This window comes from Podarcis muralis, chromosome 4, assembly GCF_964188315.1.
Source record: "Podarcis muralis chromosome 4, rPodMur119.hap1.1, whole genome shotgun sequence".
Lineage (NCBI taxonomy): Eukaryota > Metazoa > Chordata > Lepidosauria > Squamata > Lacertidae > Podarcis > Podarcis muralis.
In genome coordinates, this window is record NC_135658.1 from 64273545 (window position 1) to 64293266 (window position 19722).

General features: G+C 42.8%; 1 protein-coding gene across 3 annotated transcripts; it reads left to right on the forward strand.

The window, feature by feature from the left end:
- The first annotated feature begins 1781 nt into the window (after positions 1 to 1781).
- ACOT9 (acyl-CoA thioesterase 9) lies at positions 1782 to 19073 on the forward strand. Of its 3 annotated transcripts, XM_077927416.1 has the most exons (16): positions 1783 to 1936; positions 3621 to 3712; positions 4929 to 4955; positions 8350 to 8395; positions 8837 to 9007; positions 9309 to 9346; positions 9987 to 10070; positions 10827 to 10930; positions 11480 to 11553; positions 11951 to 12018; positions 12474 to 12585; positions 13942 to 14032; positions 16100 to 16185; positions 16851 to 16938; positions 17126 to 17276; positions 17968 to 19073. In XM_077927416.1, exons 1-16 carry the CDS (start codon positions 1923 to 1925, stop codon positions 18033 to 18035), a joined length of 1314 nt encoding a protein of 437 aa, XP_077783542.1. In that variant the 5' UTR covers positions 1783 to 1922; the 3' UTR covers positions 18036 to 19073. The 3 variants fall into 3 exon arrangements, with proteins under 3 accessions (XP_077783543.1, XP_077783542.1, XP_077783544.1); XM_077927417.1 differs by lacking the exon at positions 4929 to 4955 and having other exon boundaries at positions 1782 to 1936; XM_077927418.1 differs by lacking the exons at positions 4929 to 4955; positions 8350 to 8395.
- Positions 19074 to 19722: the final 649 nt, after the last annotated feature.

Consider the following 19722-nt stretch of genomic DNA (forward strand, 5'->3'; position numbering starts at 1 on the left):
TGGTAATGGCAACAACAGTGTTTATGTTAAACATATCCTCCACCCCAGTGTTTTGTAGAAAGCTCCTTCTTTCCAAATGTAGCAAAAAGTGACAATTTAGTTTTTTGGATTAACTATTTTTCCAGTATTAATTGCTATACAGTTTGGACTCAAATGCTGCCAATACACACTTAAAAGAAAAAGAAAGCAATTATTGTATTATAAAGCTACTAATCCTTCCTAAAATAGTTAACGTGGGAAAGAAACTTTGTAAAGAGACAGAGGAAGTTAATCCAGAGAAATGGATGTTGGGGTATGTAAGAAATATGCTACTAAAAATACATGTATAACAATAATCCCGTTAATATAAAAATCATGTCATGTGTTCTGTATTAATCCAGAACAACAACCTTGACCTTTCTGAAGCTGTGAGGATGGAACAGTAGAAGGGACAACACCACTGTTGTCTGGTGCCCCTTGGGACTGGTATGCTCTCTGAGAGGCAAATGACAACGACCATAATTATTTGAAGGAACAAATGTGTTTCAATGGTATTTTCAAGGTATATGTACACAGCCTCAAAATGGCTGCCATTTATGTCTGGGATGTGGGGCGTATGGCTCTTGGGAATAACACTGCAATGGGGCAAAACCTCTATGGCTAACACCCCATTTTCTGAGATAAAGTTATGTGATGAACCTTTCCTTGGCCAATTTTTGGTGTTCCAGTGTTAGATTAATAGAATTGGAAGGGATCCCAAGGGTAATCTAGTCCACCCCGCCCACCTGCAATGCAGAACTCCTGTCCACAGCCATCAATGGGTGGGCTCAAACCACCAACCTTCTGGTTAACAGCAAGACCCGCTGGGATTTGAAGGAGCCTTGCAGGCATCCTTCCTCCAGTGCTGTTCTGATTTGGTTTTAAGGACTGGATTTTATTGACTATATTGTACTGCATTTTATATGTAAACTTGCTTGATAAGTCACACTGGAGTGAAAAGTGGTATACAGTGGAACCTCGGGTTGCGAACGTGATCCGTTCAGGAAGCACATTTGCAACCCGCAGAGTTTGCAACTCGCAGTGCCACGTCTGCGCACACCGCAATTTGGCGTTTCTGCGCATGTGCATAGCACGATTTAGCATTTCTGCGCATGCATGCACCGAAACCCGGAAGTAACTTGTACTTCCGGGTTCAGCGCAGTGCGCAACCCAAAAACGCGTAACCTGAAGCGTCTGTAACCCAAGGTACCACTGTATGTATACAAAGTGGGAAACAAATACAGTAAATAAAAGGAGCCCAATGCTGAAACCAATATGGTGCCCTCTGGATCTTGCTGGACTTCAACTCCCAGAACCTCTTGGCCATGCTGTCTGGGGTGGGGCTCATGGGAGTTGGAGTCCAATGGGAGGGCACCCTATTGCCTTCCCTTAAGGACTGGACTCCCAACTCCAGCTTTTATGCATGCGTTGAACGGGTGAGAAAACACCTAATTTTGAATCTAGCCCACTTTGGAGTAGATCCCAGCACTCTAAGCACACTGACTTGGGAGTAAGTCCCCGCTGAGTGGCTTTGCGCTGCAAACTCGCCACTTGTGCCATTAATCCCTCCCCGCACGGCCCTGACCTCGCAAGCACACCGGAGAATCAAGCCTAGCAGTATGAGAGGGGACGAAGTCAACGAGAGCGGCTCCTCCGAATGTAATGGACGAACCCGACGCCTAAGCGCGGAGATAGGCCTTGGGAGCAACTACTGCGGGGAAGAGGGGCGCGTTCTGCCGCAGAAACCAGCAAGCCCTCCGAAGAGCTTGCCGATCCAGGCGGCGGGGCCGAGTTCCTGTTCCAGGCGTGGCTGCTGCGTGCCTCGGTAGAGTGAGTCACAGGGCTGCCAAGGCGGTTTCCCAAGTGCCGCAGGAAGGCGGGCTGCAGCCTGTGCAAGGAGCAGAATGTTGTCCCCGAGGTAAGGCAATTCCTGGCGGCGGCGGCGTCTGCATCCAGCCGGCTCGGGGCGGGGAAGAGGGCTCCGCACAGGCAGGCGCGCGGCACTTCCAGGGCCGAGTGGCAGCGCCGAGGTCGGTTAATAGAAAGCCAGGCAGAGGCGACCGTTTAGGGAGAGCGGAGGCCCGCCCCTCCTTCCCCTTTCTCTCCGCTTCGGCCTGCGCCCTGGCAGGACGGGAAGACCTGGCCGGAGCCAAGCATTGCTTTCGGACGTACGCCTTGTCTGGGGCCTCCTTTTCCTGGGAGACAAGCGCTAGACACGGCATACGGTCTCTGGGCTCCAGAGGACTAGCCTCGTGACAGCAGGAAGCCGCAAGAAGTGCCACGGCAGCAGCGCACAGTGCAGTTTGAATCACGCTGACTCCGAAGTAAAGTCCTCCCTGGTTTCCCTGGAACTTACACCTGCGTAAATGTGACTAGGATCGCGGACGTGGAAGATTAAGCAATACTGTTAATTTCAGGAGAAGAATTTGGTGGGGTTGGGCACCAGTGAGTCACTGGGCAGAGTCGTTGAGTGGAAGTTCTGCCACCCATTTTTGAGTATTTTAATGCAACGTTTGGCCAAGTATGAAAGTTAAAAGTTCTACTACACTCAACTGTGTATTCTTAAAGTACCAGGGCACACAGGACGGGTGGTGCTTGGGCCAATGGCCTTGGCCAGTTTGTGCTTTTGCCTTCCCACCACTGACAGGCCAGCCTGCAAGGTGCTCCTTGCTTGTGCCTGGCAGAAACACCCTGTTGAGAGAGGAGGGGCCACTGCTGCTGAACCCATTCAACTTCCCTGCTGTCCCATGAAAACCCCCTTGTGAGGCTAACTAAAGCTAGATGATACTAGGATGTGATATCTACAAAGGAAACCAGCAGATGTACCAAAGCCTATATTATCCAGGCTGGGGTAGATCATGAAAGGGAAAGACAGTTGGTCACCCCAGCAGTGTCAGTGGCATGACACATAGCAGGGATAGCAGGTGCAATATCTCTTCTGGTTTCAGCTGCAAGTTAGGAAAACCTTCACCTGTTGCATAACAGCCATGGAACATGCAATTGTACAGGAACCCATTTGGAGCAAGTAGATTAAGAACCCCACTGAGAAACAGCCAGGAGCATCCTGGTTAGTGCTGCCTTTCTATTGGTCTGCATACAGAGGACAGCCCAAAGCAATGAGCAGCAGTTAACAGCCAGAGCACAGAGTTCCTGAACCTGGATGCACCATAGGTGGTGTAAAAAAGAAGGGGAGGGGTGGTCCCACCAGCTCAACCAGTTGGTGTTTCAGCCTCCTCCCTCATGGGGTGGGGTGGGGGGAAATGAGTGACTGCAAGTATACTTCTCCCTTCCTTGTTGCAGTGGCCCTCTTAGTGTAGTGACACCTTATTCTTCCTGGATCCAGACATTGATTCTGCAAGGCAAAAATGTTCATGTCTGTTTGGCCAGCAGTGGCAATGCTGTCAGTGGCCCACAACTTTCCTGCACTTGAGCTGTTCAGCTAGCATTTCTGTTCTGATAGTGATGCTTGCATACTTCCAGCCAGGTGGGACTTCTGCCATATCCTCTGGCTCCCATTTCATGGATCTCAAGTATAGGAATGCACCTTTAATGCCACCTATGATATCATACTCTTGACAGTATTCATTCTCCTTTTGATGCAGATGGTTTTCATTAAGCAAGGCCTGTCCTGCCCTGGCCAGGATGCTGACTTCCTCCCCCAGTGGCTCCCAGGTTTCCCAGACTATGGAGGAAGGTAATGTAACTGGGCTGCAGGCAGGTGTGAGAATACGACCAGAAAGGTTGATCTGTTTGTTTAGTGGCATCTGTAGCAGTAATAGCTGTAACTGGGCTTCTGTGTGGGAACTGTTTACGAAACAAATATGTTCTTAGCGTAACTTTTTCCAGGAGTAAACAGAAAGTAAAAGTAACGAACACAGTGAGTTGTCATTAGAAGCACATCACTCCATAGCACCAAATTGCTTAGTGGAAGAAAACTGGACCCTCCAGAATGATACTCAGTGACCTTGAGGCCTCTCTGCACCCACATCCACATTTACATGTGACAAGAAGGGAAACTATATTTTTTATGAAATGGCCTTGCTCTATGGCTGCATTAGGTGAGGGGTGTCTCAATAGTGTTGGGTGCAGTACAGGCAGGTCCCCTGTATGGGGAACCGAGTAGAGGGGACGCAAAATAATAACAACAACAACCACAATAAAACCCATCTATTATATATAAGGGTTGTGTGTCAAATTTTGTCCCAGCTCAAGGTGCCATATTACCAAAGTCTAACACAGTCTAGCAAACCAGCCTTGTTATCTTAACCTTCCCACAATTTACAGTGACTGGCTAGTTCCTTGCAGGCAGTGGCCTGCATCATCAACACCAGTTCCTTGTAACACTTTATTATGCGACCCATAATAGATAAAAGTGTAAACACGTGTTTTGAATTAAGTAGTTGTTTAACCACGTCTGTTATTATTCTGTATACTGCAGCCTAGAATGTCTGCATTTGCAGGCAGACCCACCACAGATGAAATAAAATTTCTTTCTCTTACAATACCCCAGTCTAGCACATGGGAGACATTCTGTTCCGTTTTATCTATGATACACAATTTTGTTACCTTTTTTAATTTAGATTTTAGGAATCTTACTGAAAGTTGTGTGATGTAACTATAATAATAGTTATGAGAAACGTGGAATAGAGGATGAAGATAAAGGAAGCAAACACAGCTATTGAGTACCCTACAGTGCTATGTACATTTGGAAAACAAACAGAGGGACATCTTAACTTTAGCACAGAAATAAATGATCAGTACAACAGAATTAAATCATATGTTAGCACACTTGTGCATACACTTCTGCATTTTGTGACTGAGTGCAAATTGACTGGGAAAACAATGCAATTAGGGTTTTTGCCTTGTGTTTTATGACACTGATAATCTAAATGGCTTTTTCTACTTTTCAGGACATTCACCCATTCATGTGAATAATGGTGTGTTGTGGTAACCTGTATGCATTTTAATATGGCTATATATCTGCTTCTGTCTTGCTTCTATCTTTCTTTGTTGGACGGTTAATGAAATATAAACATTAATATTTTCTGGCACCGGTTGCAAGTTAGCGTTGTTGGTGGCACTAAATGGGTTCACACTGCTAAGCAAATAAAGCATGTCTTTTTAATCAAAATATCATCTCTGTATGCCTGCATCTTGTGCTGTTATTTATGTTTACAATAAATCAGAAGACAAGTACCCAGGGACTTGTATAAATTTATGTTGAATCTAGAACCCTGTATTCAAATAACTGGTGAGCAAGCTGTGCCTCTTAAATCCAGTTTTCCAAAGCTTTCTTAAGTCCATGTCCTTCCAATGGTTCAAAGTGTCATTTACAGACCAACATAAGAAAAAGAGAGGTTGGTAAGCGTGACATTTTGTAATACTTTGAAATAAATATGGGTCCAATCATACACATTCAACCTCTTATTCCTAGTCCCTGTGTGAGGATTTGCCTCAGTCCTACTTTTTTGTTTTGTTTTCCTTACTCAGCTCCATACTGTTGCTACCCACTTTTTCCTAATGTTCAAACTTCAGACCAATGACTTCTTTCCCCCATTTCCTTTAACAGTTTACCAGATGAGCCTATAGGGACATTGCTAGTCAACACCTAACCAATTACTATATGTGCTTCCCTTAATAAGAGCTTGACAGAACAAAGGGCAATAGCTCAGCGATAGCATATCTGTTTAGCCTCGTATCCCCCCCCCCCCCATAGCATATCTGTTTTGCATGCAAAATGTTCTGGATTCAATTCCTGGCATCTCTAGGTAGGACTGGGAAGGACTCCTGCCTGAACTCCTGTAGAGCCACTGCTACTCAAATGTTGACAGTACTAAGCTAGATGGATCAGTGGTGTGACTCTACAAGGCATCTCCCTGTGCACTGTCTTAAGATACTTCATTTGTAGTAATTTGGAATGCTGTTTCCATATTTGCGTGTGAGGGTTATACAGCTTGTAACTATTCTTTCAGGCAGTCTTTCCCCACATTTGGACAGACGTAAGCAGAACAGATGTGTTGGGTGGGAAGCAATTTCACTCCTCAACAGTGGTGCCATATCCATGATTAAGGATGAATTATCTCTGTCTCTCAAGGGGCAAATAGCTTTCTGAAGGACAACCTTCAGAGCTGGTGCTATGTGTCAATGAGTTGTGGTCAGCAGTAGCATATCATCACACAGAAAGATAAGGAAAGCAAACAATACAGCTTGTATAGTTGAGCAACACCACTTTACGATATGAAAATTTGATACCGTTAGGCCAATTACTGCGAATAAACAACACCAGACAATTATTGTGTTATTGGGGCCATCAAGAAAAAAAGAAGTCATATTCCTTGATAGCTGGAAATGTTTCCCTTTTTTGGATTTAGGCAGTGGAGTAGCAGAGAAATGCCGTTGTTTGAATGTGGGAACAATGAAGAATCATAGAGATACTGGGAGGTTTTTGAGCTTGAGTTTAGCTGTGCCAGAAGCAGCATGGAAGGAACTACAGGGGCCCACTCTATACAGTTACTCTGTGGAAACCGGAGGATTAGTGATTGTGTTTCCCATTTTAAGGGTCAGCTTGTTTCCACTAAGCCCTGCTTGAATAAGATCATCAGTTTCCAATTCTCTCTTGTGCAAAGGAAACAAAAACCTGTGGTGCTGCTTCTGGAATCTCCTACCACTTGAGAAAGGAAAAGTGTTTAACAAGAAATGTTACTTCTTTTATAGCTCAAAAGAAATACAAACGTGTATAATGGTGGGTTTTTTTTTTTGTTTTTTTGAAGACTGAATGTACTTGGGGAGGGAACATCTGATCCCTACAGTCCAGACAGAAGGAACATCTGGTTGATGTGGCTTCCCTGCTTGTCCTACTGGGTTGATGGCAGAATAGTCTGTATGGGCTGATTCCTGCAGAGGGGTGATACTGATCCATAGGAAATATACCTGCAGCTTCCAAGGACATTCCTTCAGGACTATTGACCACTGCTGTACAGATGTACCCTAAACACAGCCTATGGATGGAAGTCAGTGTTGGCCTTACCATGAGATGAAGTGAAGCTACTGTCTCATGGATTGAAAAACTGAGGGCAGCAAAAATGGGCCACTCCTTAAATTGCAAAATGTATACATGAAGCACACCAATCTGACCATAAGATGAAAATAGGTCTAGAGCAGAGGTGCTCTAGAACAGGGTGGCTAACTGAAGTACCTTCAGATGTTGTTGAATTCTGACTCCCATCATCCCTGCCAGCATGGCCAGTGGTCAGGAACAATGGGAGTTGCAGTACAACAAATACCTAAAGGTTCACAGGTGAGCCATCCCTGTTCTAGAATATATATGATATTAGCAGGTGGAATCTGGATTCTTCTTGAGTGGCTAGAAAAATAAGTCTGGACCACAGATTTTGAAATTTGCCCTGGTAGGTTAGGTGGACTGCATGTGTTTATTATAGTTGACCTGGAAGAAGAGTCCTCTGACTCCTGTACTTTAAGAAAAGGGCACTGGACCTTCAGTAGTTTCAAGTACATATCTGATGCTTCTTCTGGCATGGTTGTACATTATTAAATACAAAATGATTAATATTCTAGTCATATGTAGTGCCATAAAACCTTGCTCAAGATTGTTGCTGGCTCTGTGAGTTGAGCTCAGCCGACTTAATTAGAGCAAAATGACTGGGTTTGTTTAAGTCATCCAGTTTACATGTAACCATTTTAATTGATTTGAGGGGTGCAGGTGTTTTGGACTGTTAGATTTACTTGCTCTGATGACTAGATGTATTAGCCTTGAGCCAGCTGAGGTAACGCACAACTGCCAGGTGCCTTGCATGGGGATCCATATCGTAGCCTGCCTCAAAAGTGTCATCCATCCAGTTTGTTCAGTGGCAAAGAGCATTCTGATATGTAGCGGCAGCTTTTTGCATATGCACATGGAAGCTTGGCTCTGTTCATGGGTTTCCCTTATAATATCAGAGCACATGAATACAGAAATCTATGAATGTAGACTGAGTAACTTACACATTCATTTTAGAATGTGCAGGCTTTCTTGCTGGGTCAAATTTGACTCTCTCTCTCTCTCTCTCTCTCTCTCACACACACACACACACACACACACACACACAGTCACAAGGATCAGTTGGATATTTTTGGTTGAAAAAAGGCAGAAGCTGTCATAGTCTCCTGTGGTTATAATGGTGTATCCCCTGTTAGCAGGAATGAACTTCACCAGCTGTTGCTTTTCATCTTCTCTTTTGCATGACTTTGCTTACTCTTCTGCTTCTTGGGAGGGTAGTAGTACCCTTTTGGTCAGTTAATGCATCAAATATTTCTGATTTTGTTGTGTTGCAGTGCGAAATAGATTGAGGGAGATAGTGGGAGCATCTACCAATTGGAGGTATGACACATGCAAAGCTTTCTTTGATTTTTTGATAGTTGCATTTCAAAATAAAGCAGAGCTGATTGGAATGTCCTCTTTCAGAGATTTAACCAGCTGTCTTCAAACTCTGAGGGTCTTTGCCCCTACAGGAATGATGGTGATGATTATGATAATACTTCTCATAAATGTTAATAGTTTATATGCATTATCTTAGTAATCCTTTAAAAAAAATCCTTCAGAGAAAGTAAATTATTATTATCCCTAAATTACAAAAATGATTTGAATCTGATAGTGCTTGCCTTAGGCTGTAACCAGGTTCAAGGTGGGCCCAAGATTTGAACTGGTGATTTTCCAGCTCAAAGATCTTAACCATTATGCTATGTAACTCTACTCTAGTAAACTTGTATTACATTTTGCAAGCTGTGTCCACTCGGAATCATCTGATTTGTTTTCCTCCAGAGACCATGTGCAAGCAATGAATGAAAGGAAAGCTTTACATACCCTCCTTGCAAAAAACCAAGCTGACCTGCCCCCTAGGAAGATGAGAGACAGCTATATAGAAGTTATCCTGCCTTTGGGAAGTCAACCTGAAATAAGAGAAAAATATCTGAACGTGCACAACTCTGTCAGGTAAACTCAGTTGCCTTTTTAATAGAATGAATATCTTCCTAACTTGGTGCCTTACCATTTGCAGTGTTATCTTAGGTACCATTTTGACTTATAAATCACCCCCCCCCACCCAAAACCTGGCTCTCCTAATTATTATATGTGAATTTTCAAAAGGATCAAACTATTGAGATGTTTAATGATACATTTTTAAACTTCAGGTTGTCCTTTTTTAAAAAAGCAACAACACTGCCACAGAACTATGTTGGATTCGTCCCAGTATCTTGCAAAGTAATCTTACCGTGTATCATTTTAACCTTGGTAGGTTTGGCCGAATTCTTGAAGATCTTGATAGCTTAGGAGGTATGTAACAGCCATGCAGTTTCATTGATCTGGTAGTCAGATTAATTTGGGTAATCAGAATTCTGGGGTCAGATATTACACAGAACTGGGATGCAAGTGAAAGGCATGTGAGTGACTCAGGCTTCCTCTTTTTTGCAGTTCCTGTGTAAATGCTCAAATAGTGAAGAGTGACATATGTGACCTATATGAGTTCTGCTCATGAATGCCCTCAACCTGCAGGAGCTAGATGGGAAATCTTCCCTTGCCATGGCAAGGATGGTGACTAGAGAGAATGGATCCTTGATTTCTCTTTAATCTATCCCAGATCCTTAGAGAAGGCAGCCAGTCTGTGATGCAAAGCACGACTATCCGGAAACAAGGGCTGCCAAAATCTCGGAAACCTTTTCCCAAGCCAGGATTTGTGTTTTGGTGGTGCATTGCATCCACTGGAGCTCTTCACATGACTGATTGAATGAACCCATTTTAAGTATATTTGTGAACGAGACATTTTCATGCATGTTCCTTGTTTGTTTGAGCTCGTCAAGTGTTATTCTTGGAATGACACAAATACCACATTGTAAAATTTTTACTGCACTCCCTTTCATAAAATCTATAACTACAGAGAATAAATCATGCAGTCTCTTTTATCCTTTCTCTACAGTTCTGATTTGTTATACACACACAAAGCATGAAGCTGGTCAGATGTCTCCTTTGTCGATTGTTACAGCGCTGGTGGATAAAATTGGTACGGTGTTGTTGGATCTATTAAAAAACTTAATGCTTGAACTAGGAGTGCTCGCTGTGTTGGGTAAAAAGAGCTAGGCTTCATTTTGACATAAATGTTGGGGGGAAGGGCAGGAGATAACTGCTCCACCTCTTTTGGATAAGACTTTCTTCAGGCTGCCAGATGTTACAGTAAATGTGCATTTGCTTCCAAAACAACACCTGTGTTTCCATGCCCCTACTTTCATTTTAACAACTTGTTAGGTCCATTATGTCATGAGTTCCGCCCCCTCTGCTTCTCCCCCACACTAAATCAGTGATGTGGAGCAGGGCAGTGCTGAAATATCAGGTCACACATTTCCCCAGTTAGATACTGCCCTAAGAGGAAAGGCAGCATAATGTGCTGCAGCCATTTTCTGTGGCAAATGTTCACTTCCTGTTGCATCTTGCTTGACCTGAAGAAGGTGCCTGGCAAACCTTTCTAGGGAGCATTCTACAGCTGGAGTCTGAGAAGGCTCCTCTCCCTAGTAGCCACCCAGCTCCCTTCTCTTGCTGGTGGCACCCAGAGTAGGCCTTTAAAAAGGATCTAAAGGGGTGTGGGGCAAAGGCAGTCTTTTAGGTATCCTTGTCCCAAGTCATTAAGGGCTTTAAAGGTTAAAATGGGCACTTTTTCTGACTTGTAATAGATAACCAGAGGTAAGTTAGCTTCCTTGAGCTAGAGAAATTAAGTTACTTATCTTTAGTGTCTATGCTCTGACTCCTGTTTGTTTGCTTTTAGGATTATGGAAGCAGGATATTCGTCCAGACTGTGATATCAAGTTCGTTGGGAATGTTTCATGGGTAGGAAGGACATCAATGGAAGTAAAGATGCACATGCTTCAGGTTGTAATTTTTCCATATAAAAAGTAATACACTTTATGAGTGCCTGAGAGTTCTAAAACAAGGGCCTGGTTCACATATGGCATTAAACCACAGTTAAAAACAAACTGGTTTAATGTGAACGTGCACATTAGTTCTCTCTGCTCTGCTTTTGCACTTGTCGCATCACCAGGAAATCTGACATGTTGTGATGTCCCACCCCGGGCTTTTGGTTTGTTTCTCTCCAAACAAACCCTAGCTGGCAATTAAGGTTTGTTCTTGGGTTATTGCTTGCATGTATTTTGGGAGAAAGAAAGCATGAGCCTGGGTTTGGGCGGAACAACAAGCCAAACACTGACTTGTTTTCTGATGGTGCAGCTGGAGAGAGAGAGAGAGAGAGAGAGAGAGTAACGCAGTGTGCCCCAGTTTCCAATAAACCATACCTTGTATTTAGCTATAGTTGAATGTGGTGTGTAAACCAAGCCACTATGAAGGCAGAACATAACTTTGCGTTATCAGCAGGAACAAGACTAGTTTGCTAAAGATGATTTCCCTTCCATTGTTTTCTTTTAGTTTCACGATGGTGCCTATCATCCTGTATTAGATGCAACTTTTGTCATGGTGGCCCGTGATCCAGAAAACAAAAGGTAAGGCTTTCAGTAGACCATTGGGAATAATTGTACAGTGACAAGTGGTAAAGTCTTTTGCTGAAGGGAGGACAAAAGAGGAGAGAGCTGCTTGCCCAGTGGGGGCCGAGCTGCGACACTAGCTTCCTGACACGACTGCTGCTTACTGAAAAGTGGGGAGAGATCAGGGTTATGCCGGTGTACTGGTGGAAGTGCTGCATTGGCTCTGCTGGTGGGCTGCATAGCCTCCTCACCCTTCTCCCTCTTGGTAAGTGACAGTGATGCCTCTGCCAGGACGCTAACACTATAGCTCTGTCCCGCCTGGAGAGCTGGTTCTGGTGATAGTCAAACGCTGCTGCATTCAAACACTCAGGCAGGCATATACACGCCTCATTTATTTCCTCCCCTTTATTCACAGGCCAGCATTTGTGAATCCACTGATTCTTGAAAGTCCAGAAGAGGAAAAAATCTTTAAGGAAGGCGAAGGTATGTAATGCATTCCTCGGGGTTGTGAAGAATTTCTGGTTGTGGTCCATTCTCCCATTTCATAAAGGGCATTCAAAGATGGATTTTCAGGGTTCTCCCTCCAGCTCTGCTCTTATAAGTATTGAATATGTGGAAGATCAACATGATTAATAGATAATAGGGGAAGGAATTTAATTGTCCCAATTGGCTTGTAACAAGCCTGTCCACTCCATTTCACTTCCTTAAATATCCTTTTAAAGCCATGGAAGCCAGTGGCCATCATTATGCTATGCAGGTGAATTATGCCTTGGGTGAAGAAATACTTTCTTTTGCCTGTCCCAAACTTACCACTGATCAATTTCCTTTGCTGACCCAATGTGTCATTATTAGTTTTGAAACAGGAGGGGGTTGGATACAGTTATTGGAAACATATTTCCACCAAGTAATTTTCTGCTCATTTTCATTTACTCGGTTAGCAAACAAGACCAGAAGAGTTGATTCCAGTAGGGCTTCCTTGCTAAAAATGGCTCCTACTGCAGAAGAAAGAAACATTGTACATGACATATTTCTTAATACACTGGACCCAAGGTAGGTGGCGGGGCAATGAATGCCTTTACAAACTTTACTTCTGTTCGGGTCTGAATTTTCTTAAAGGTGGCAACTTGTTATTCTATCATTTCTCAGCATGTACCTATTTCAGGCATTGAAAAAAGGGCTGCTCAGATGTTGTTTCCCCTTCTTTTGCCTTGTGCAGAAGTGAATGCCCAGGCCAGGAGATCCTGCATTTATTTATTTGCGTTTTATATCACTCTTACTCCAGTTGGGAACCCAGAGAGGTATACCATATAATTAAAATACTGGTACAAAAATAATATTTACAGCCCTACTAAAAAACAAAATCTAAAAAACCAAAGTGACTAACTCTGACCTTAGGTTCTCTTCTAACCCTGGATACTGAAACTGCTAGAGGAGGCAATGTCCGTATCAACAGTCAGGAGACATTTGTGAATGTTATTTTTATTCCCCTTGTGTGTTTCTCTGGGCAGCATATGCAAGATTGTCCAAAATTATTCTTACTAGTCCTTCTCAAATAAGTTAGATCAGTGGTTCTCAAAGGGTGTGGCAGGAGAGGATTGCAAGTGTGGCAGGAAGATTCAACGACAGTCAGTATTATATGTTTGAGAACCACTAAGTTAGTCTGAGAAGTTAACCCTGTGCAGTACGTTAGGCTGAGAGATACGGCTGACCTGAGGCTGCCAGTGAGTTTCATGGCTACGTGGGGATTTGAACCTGGTTCTCCCTGATCTTAGGCTGGTATTCTAACTATTGCACCACTTTGGCTCTAAGAGGTATCCCCCTGGCTCCCCACCAAGGTGACAAAGCTGGCCTGAGGTAACTCACACAGAAGCTATTCAAGGGAAAATGACACACTGATTCCCTCCCCCCCCAAAAACCCTGGGATTGATGGGAAGCCATAAAATTATCTGAACCTTTAAAGATGAAGTGCTTTATTTTAAAGTCCCGAAAAGATTTAAACAGCTTTGTCCAGCAACTGGATTTTTTTATTGCAAAAAACTGACCACAAAATGGGTCTTAAAAAACACAGGAGTGGATACATAGGCCATGTTGCAATGAGTAGATGGCGATTCCCCCCAGAAACAAAGGCCAGTGTACTCTTTGGCTGAGTGGATATTTCAATCCAGACCTCTTCATTCCAAGTGTAGCACATTTAACTACATCTATTACACACATCCTGGTTGGGGCATTCACTATGCGTGTCACGGTGCAATGACGATGTGTGTGAGCCTAAGGCCTGCTTGTTGTCTCACTATGTGGGAGACATGGGGGGGAGTAACATTCAGACAACCCCAGGTGGAGGTTAAGCAGGGGCTTTGCTTCGTAAGGTTGGGCTGAGACAGCATCTAAACTCTCCGCCTCTCATAGGACGGTGAGTTTTCGGAGTCGGCTGCTGCCACCCACCGCAGTGTGGATGGAAGATGCAAAACTGAAAGGTCTGGAAATCTGCCATCCTCAGGTATTTGCAGAGAGCTATAGCATGATTGTGTTGGGGGGGGGTTGTTTTGCTCTTGGTAAACAGATGTTTGACTTCTTATCCGAGCTGTGATATTTGATGGTGCTTCGGTTATATGATAGAAATTGCAATCTTTTTCATTCTGAAGGTATCTATCCATGTAATAAAGTAGTCTTGATAGATTTTTGTAGTCACACAATTGTTTGTGAGTCACCTTCAAAAGTCAGCTTAATTTTTAATTGTAGCATTACAAGAAGGCTTCCTAGCTGTATTATTCTGAAGCTCTTTCCCACTGCGGAGGAGGTCCCACTAAGCATATCATGTGAACATTATTGGTTCATGGCTGCTGGCAGTGTATTTGCCAGAGATGCTGAGCAGCTTTCCAGTAAATGTTAGCACATCCGTTGACATACTTAGGAAATCCATTTTTCATCCCTGCCCTCCTCCAGGCACTCCACCTCCGTGTCATTGTGTATTGTTGTTGTTGTTTAGTCGTTTAGTCGTGTCCGACTCTTCGTGACCCCATGGACCAGAGCACGCCAGGCACTCCTGTCTTCCACTGCCTCCCGCAGTTTGGTCAGACTCATGTTTGTGGCTTCGAGAACACTGTCCAACCGTCTCGTCCTCTGTCGTCCCCTTCTCCTTCTGCCCTCAGTCTTTCCCAACATCAGGGTCTTTTCCAGAGAGTCTTCTCTTCTCATGAGGTGGCCAAAGTATTGGAGCCTCAGCTTCACGATCTGTCCTTCCAGTGAGCACTCAGGGCTGATTTCCTTAAGAATGGATGCGTTTGATCTTCTTGCAGTCCATGGGACTCTCAAGAGTCTCCTCCAGCAAAATAATTCAAAAGCATCAATTCTTCGGCGATCAGCCTTCTTTATGGTCCAGCTCTCACTTCCATACATCACTACTGGGAATACCATGGCTTTAACTATACGGACCTTTGTTGGCAAGGTGATGTCTCTACTTTTTAAGATGCTATCTAGGTTTGCCATCGCCTTTCTCCCAAGGAGCAGGCGTCTTTTAATTTCGTGACTGCTGTCACCATCTGCAGTGATCATGGAGCCCAAGAAAGTAAAATCTCTCACTGCCTCCATTTCTTCCCCTTCTATTTGCCAAGAGGTGATGGGCCCAGTGGCCATGATCTTCATTTTTTTGATGTTGAGCTTCAGACCATATTTTGCGCTCTCCTCTTTCACCCTCATTAAAAGGTTCTTTACTTCCTCTTCACTTTCTGCCATCATCATTGTGTATTACGGCCATGAAAGAGCATGCAACAACCTACGGGCTAGGTTCAGGTCTTTGCCAATGTGTTTTTAGCAAAAGGTACCAGCTGCTCAGTATATATTGCAGTCTTGTGCCCGTTCCTCTTCCTGTCCCCACTAATTGGTTACAATCACAAAGTAAAGCTTGATAATAATTGCTGAGGAATATGTAAAATACCTCTTGCATATTGACATGTGATTAGGGCGTATTGATAGCTAGATTGATGATATAATTCCATTGCTCCCTTTTCTTCCTCACCGTTTTAATCATTGATTTGCATTTCTCACTTGATCCAAAATGCTTTTATCACCAAAGCTACATATGTACTTTACATTTAAAGTACAAAGAATCATAGGAGCTGCATTTTACCCCTCACAGAGTTACAATTATCAGTCCTCAGCATCCTTTGGGGGTGAGGAATGTTGTTTGCATTTGCTTTAAACGTATACTGTGTTGGCAGCCCAAATTTCCCTGCTGTCACTGGACAAAATTTCCTCTATCGCCAGCATAATTTGACTGGCACAAAAAGTTGGTAGTTCTCACTATCCTTCATTGCAGTTGGTTGGACTGCAATGACTATTGGGAGTCCCTTCCACCTCTACAAATGGTATGATTCAGGGATACACAGTATATTGTATTCTATCCACAAATTATTCATTTTGTGCTTTTTGTTATGTTGCCAGTAGCACAAATTGCTAATTACTTGTTTTATGGCTACCTTGATGGAGAACCAGAAATAAATAGACGTTTTAAGGCAACATTTTCTGTAAGGGTGCATCATTCACCACTGAATATTTTTGACTGTAGGAACGCAACATTTTCAATAGAATCTTTGGGGGATTTCTCATGAGGAAGGCATATGAACTTGGATGGGCTTGTGCCTACAGCTATGGGTAAGTCGCAGGATGGTAATATTTGTGGGACTTAAAGCCCGGGGAGTCTTTTGGGAGGGTGGGGGTAGGGGAAGAGGGCCGGGGTTCACTTGGTTCTCCCTCCAGACTTCCTCCTTCCCGGCTATGAGTGGGAAGAGCACCTTTCTCCTCTTGCACTCTCAAATCAGTGCCATGTGAGCAGGGAAGAGGCCACGTAACCTTGTAAAGTGATTTGTTTTACAGATTCAGTGCAGCAGCCTCCCCCAACTTGGTGCATCCAGATGTTGCCCGACTACAGCTGCCATTTCCCCTCACTATCGGGAGTGATGGCAGGAGCTAGCTGGGAGTTCAACAACATCTGGGGGAGATCAGCTTGTGGAATGCAGCTGTAAAGTGATGCACCCAAAGACATTTGGGCTAATTTTGTAGGAGTTAGTGAAATCTCATACAACAAATGAGTATCACTAAGTTGGACAGTGAAAAACGTCTTAGGAACTGCCAGCTGGTCTTACCCCTTTCTTTCATAAAACAAAATTATTTAAAGCCTTTTCCTAATTGCAGGTGATATCTATACACAAAAATCAGCTTTTATGTAGTTTCTGATTTCTCATGTTTTTTCATGTTACTTACAACGCAGTGTTCCCTATGTTTCCCTTTTAAAAATGTATTATTTTCCTCCGCTCCAGAAACTCCCGGCCTTATGTGGTAGCTGTAGATGATATCATGTTTCAAAAACCAGTTGAAATTGGATCTTTGTTACTACTTTCTGCCCAGGTAATGGATTTATTCTACTGAAACCATTTTAATAGATCATACTGGTATAAATCATTTGGCTGTCCCTGAAAGTGAGCAATAACAAGTCAGAGAAACACTGGCTTTCCTTTTCAAATATTAAAATGTTGTGTCTTCCTTGTTCATTTCTGAATTTGGAGGCCCATAGTAGCTATTTTTTGTTTTAAAGGTATGCTATACTGAAAAAAATAATGCCCAGGTTCGAGTACACAGTGAGGTGTATGATCCAGCTACCAGAGTGCACCATACAACCAATGTCTTCCACTTCACATTTATGTTAGAAAATGAGATACCAAGTATTGTTCCCAGAACATATGGCGGTGAGTACCTATTTTGGAAGCTTCACACAGTGCATGATATTGCATGCTGCAGTGCAAAAGTAATGGTATTATAGGATCATGGAAGATGGATTCCTTCCTGTTCTGGTTGTCCCCCACCCCAGTACCCCTTTTCCTCTCTTATCACCTCTCTTTCTGGGTTCATTTAGGTAGCCCAGAGAAGAATTGTATACTACCATATTGGCTGTATATCTGTTTCAGCAGCAATATCGTAAAAGCCAATTTGTGTAAGGTCGCGAATTTAAGCTGTACTTTTAACTTTTCACGGTCGGAATTTGGAAAAGTGTGTGACTTATATTCAGGCCAACATGGTAATTTGTGCATTCTGTTTTTTGTACTAATGCAGTTCAAACTGTGTGAATCTAGGTCCACAGTTCCTATCCATTTGTTTTGTTATTTTAAGGTATTAATCTGCCCACTTATTCAGTCTGTGCTGTGTGAAGTAACCTAAACGAAAGGAGGAACGATGAAAGTGTTCTCAATGAAGACAAGAGTAAAACTTTTATTCCAATTTTGGAAACAGGCAGGCTTAAAAGCGAGAACCCAGAGTGTGTAAGGAAAAAGTGTGAAAAATTGACTCGAGTATGTCTTACTAATTGACCACATAATCTTAGGAAGTTTGAGAAGTATCTATATAAATGACTTACGGTAGTTGCTTTTTCTTGTCTTTCAGAATCCATGCTGTATCTGGATGGGAAGCGGCACTTTGATTCCGCCATGAAAGAAAACATAGCACCCTAGCAGTGTGCCACCTTTGGAAGGAGATCGCCTTGGAAGCTTTAAGCATATTGCTTCTCCACAGGAGGTGGCAAAGCATTTCTGCCATTAAAAACAGTATGATCATGAATGCAGAAATGCTCTAAAGCACTTACTTTTCTATCCATTTATTGTTTATTTCTATTTATACATAGTTTTTAGATTGATTTTTGTATTTCATATTGGCGTTTCATATATTTTATGTATTTTTAATGCCAAAAGACGAACAAACTATATATCATGACCATCACAGTGGTCATTTGCTTTGCAAAGTGAACGAAGGTAGCTCTGAAAGGTGGAGGGTGAAGGAAATGCAGTGTGGAATCCTGCCACTGAACAACTTTTGCATTGTTACTCAGAGGTGGTGATCAGTATACCATTTAAATTCATATGCTTTTACTTAAATTTTTTCTACCACTGACTCCAGACTGATAAAAGCAGCTAAAGCTCCTGCACACTAATTGAAAGGGATTAAGCAGTTACATGGTGTGTCAAGGCCACATCAGGTCCATGAAGACCATTACCCTGCCTATCACAGTGGAACTCCCTGAATTAAGCAAGAACGTCTCTTGATTTCAGCCTTTGATAAACTCCTACCAGATATGGAAATGTTTTACTGAATAATGTATTATATCCTATAATAAAAAAAATCATACGCTTGATTGAAATAATCTTATTACAAGCTACAAAAATATATTCCAGGTCGCTTCATATCACGTATGGTAGATCTACCCTCACATTGAAAATGATTTGGCAAAGATGGTGTTCCAATTTGTGTTTTTAAACTACGCATCAGTGAAGCCCGCGATTCCTTTTGGAGCTTTACCATTTTGTTTTTTCTTCTTTTCATAGATATTTCTCTATGCCAGTTGCATTTTGAAGTTTTGGGCTATTCAAAACTGAGAATGCAACTCCCTCTTGTGGATGTTTGGCGCATAACCATGCTTCTACAATGAATAGCTTGAGATACTCATCACATTACTGGATGTCCTCCATCTGAGAATAAAGATACTTGACACTGTATTTTAGTGTTTAAATTATGCATTTAATTTGTAAAAATGTGAGTGTTTGGATTGTGCAGTTTCTATAACTCATCTAACTTAAAAATACATCCCCAAAGTTTAAGTAACTGTGATAGCTTTTTCCAGTGCTTTTTTCTGGGGAGACGCAGGAGGACGCATACTCCTAAACAATTTGTGAATCTTAAGTTTGGCCTCATTGAGGGGCAGTATTTCAATATGAGTAGAAAAATGAGAGTACCCCTACACATTTTTTTAAAGAATAAAAGCACTGGCTTTTTCACATTTGCTGTGTACTGTCTCTCAAAAACATTGTGTGCATAGATTGCGAGTCAATAATTGAAGTTTAGGCTTAATTTGGAAACAAGTTCCATCTAGTCCTATACCCTTTGCAAGAATATAAGCAGATGGCAGCACAAATGAACAATGATTACCTTCTTCTCATGCCCATCTTGCACTCATTTGTTTTGACTCTGCGTTTTCAAAATAGTAATCATAGAATATGGGAAGTCTGAATTATGTAATCAATATATTGGAGTGGGCAACCTCCAGCCTGTGGGCTTCCTGCTTGCCCTGCAAGGCTGTTTTCCATAAACCATACCTACCTACCTTCCTGTGATGTCAGGCAGGGAGGCAGCTGCTTTCCCTGTAGA

Coding starts and splice junctions, on each gene's coding strand:
- ACOT9 (XM_077927416.1), top strand. Junction 10,931..11,479: donor TAAAGATGCACATGCTTCAG/GTTGTAATTTTT, acceptor GTTTTCTTTTAG/TTTCACGATGGTGCCTATCA. Junction 12,586..13,941: donor CTTAATACACTGGACCCAAG/GTAGGTGGCGGG, acceptor CGCCTCTCATAG/GACGGTGAGTTTTCGGAGTC.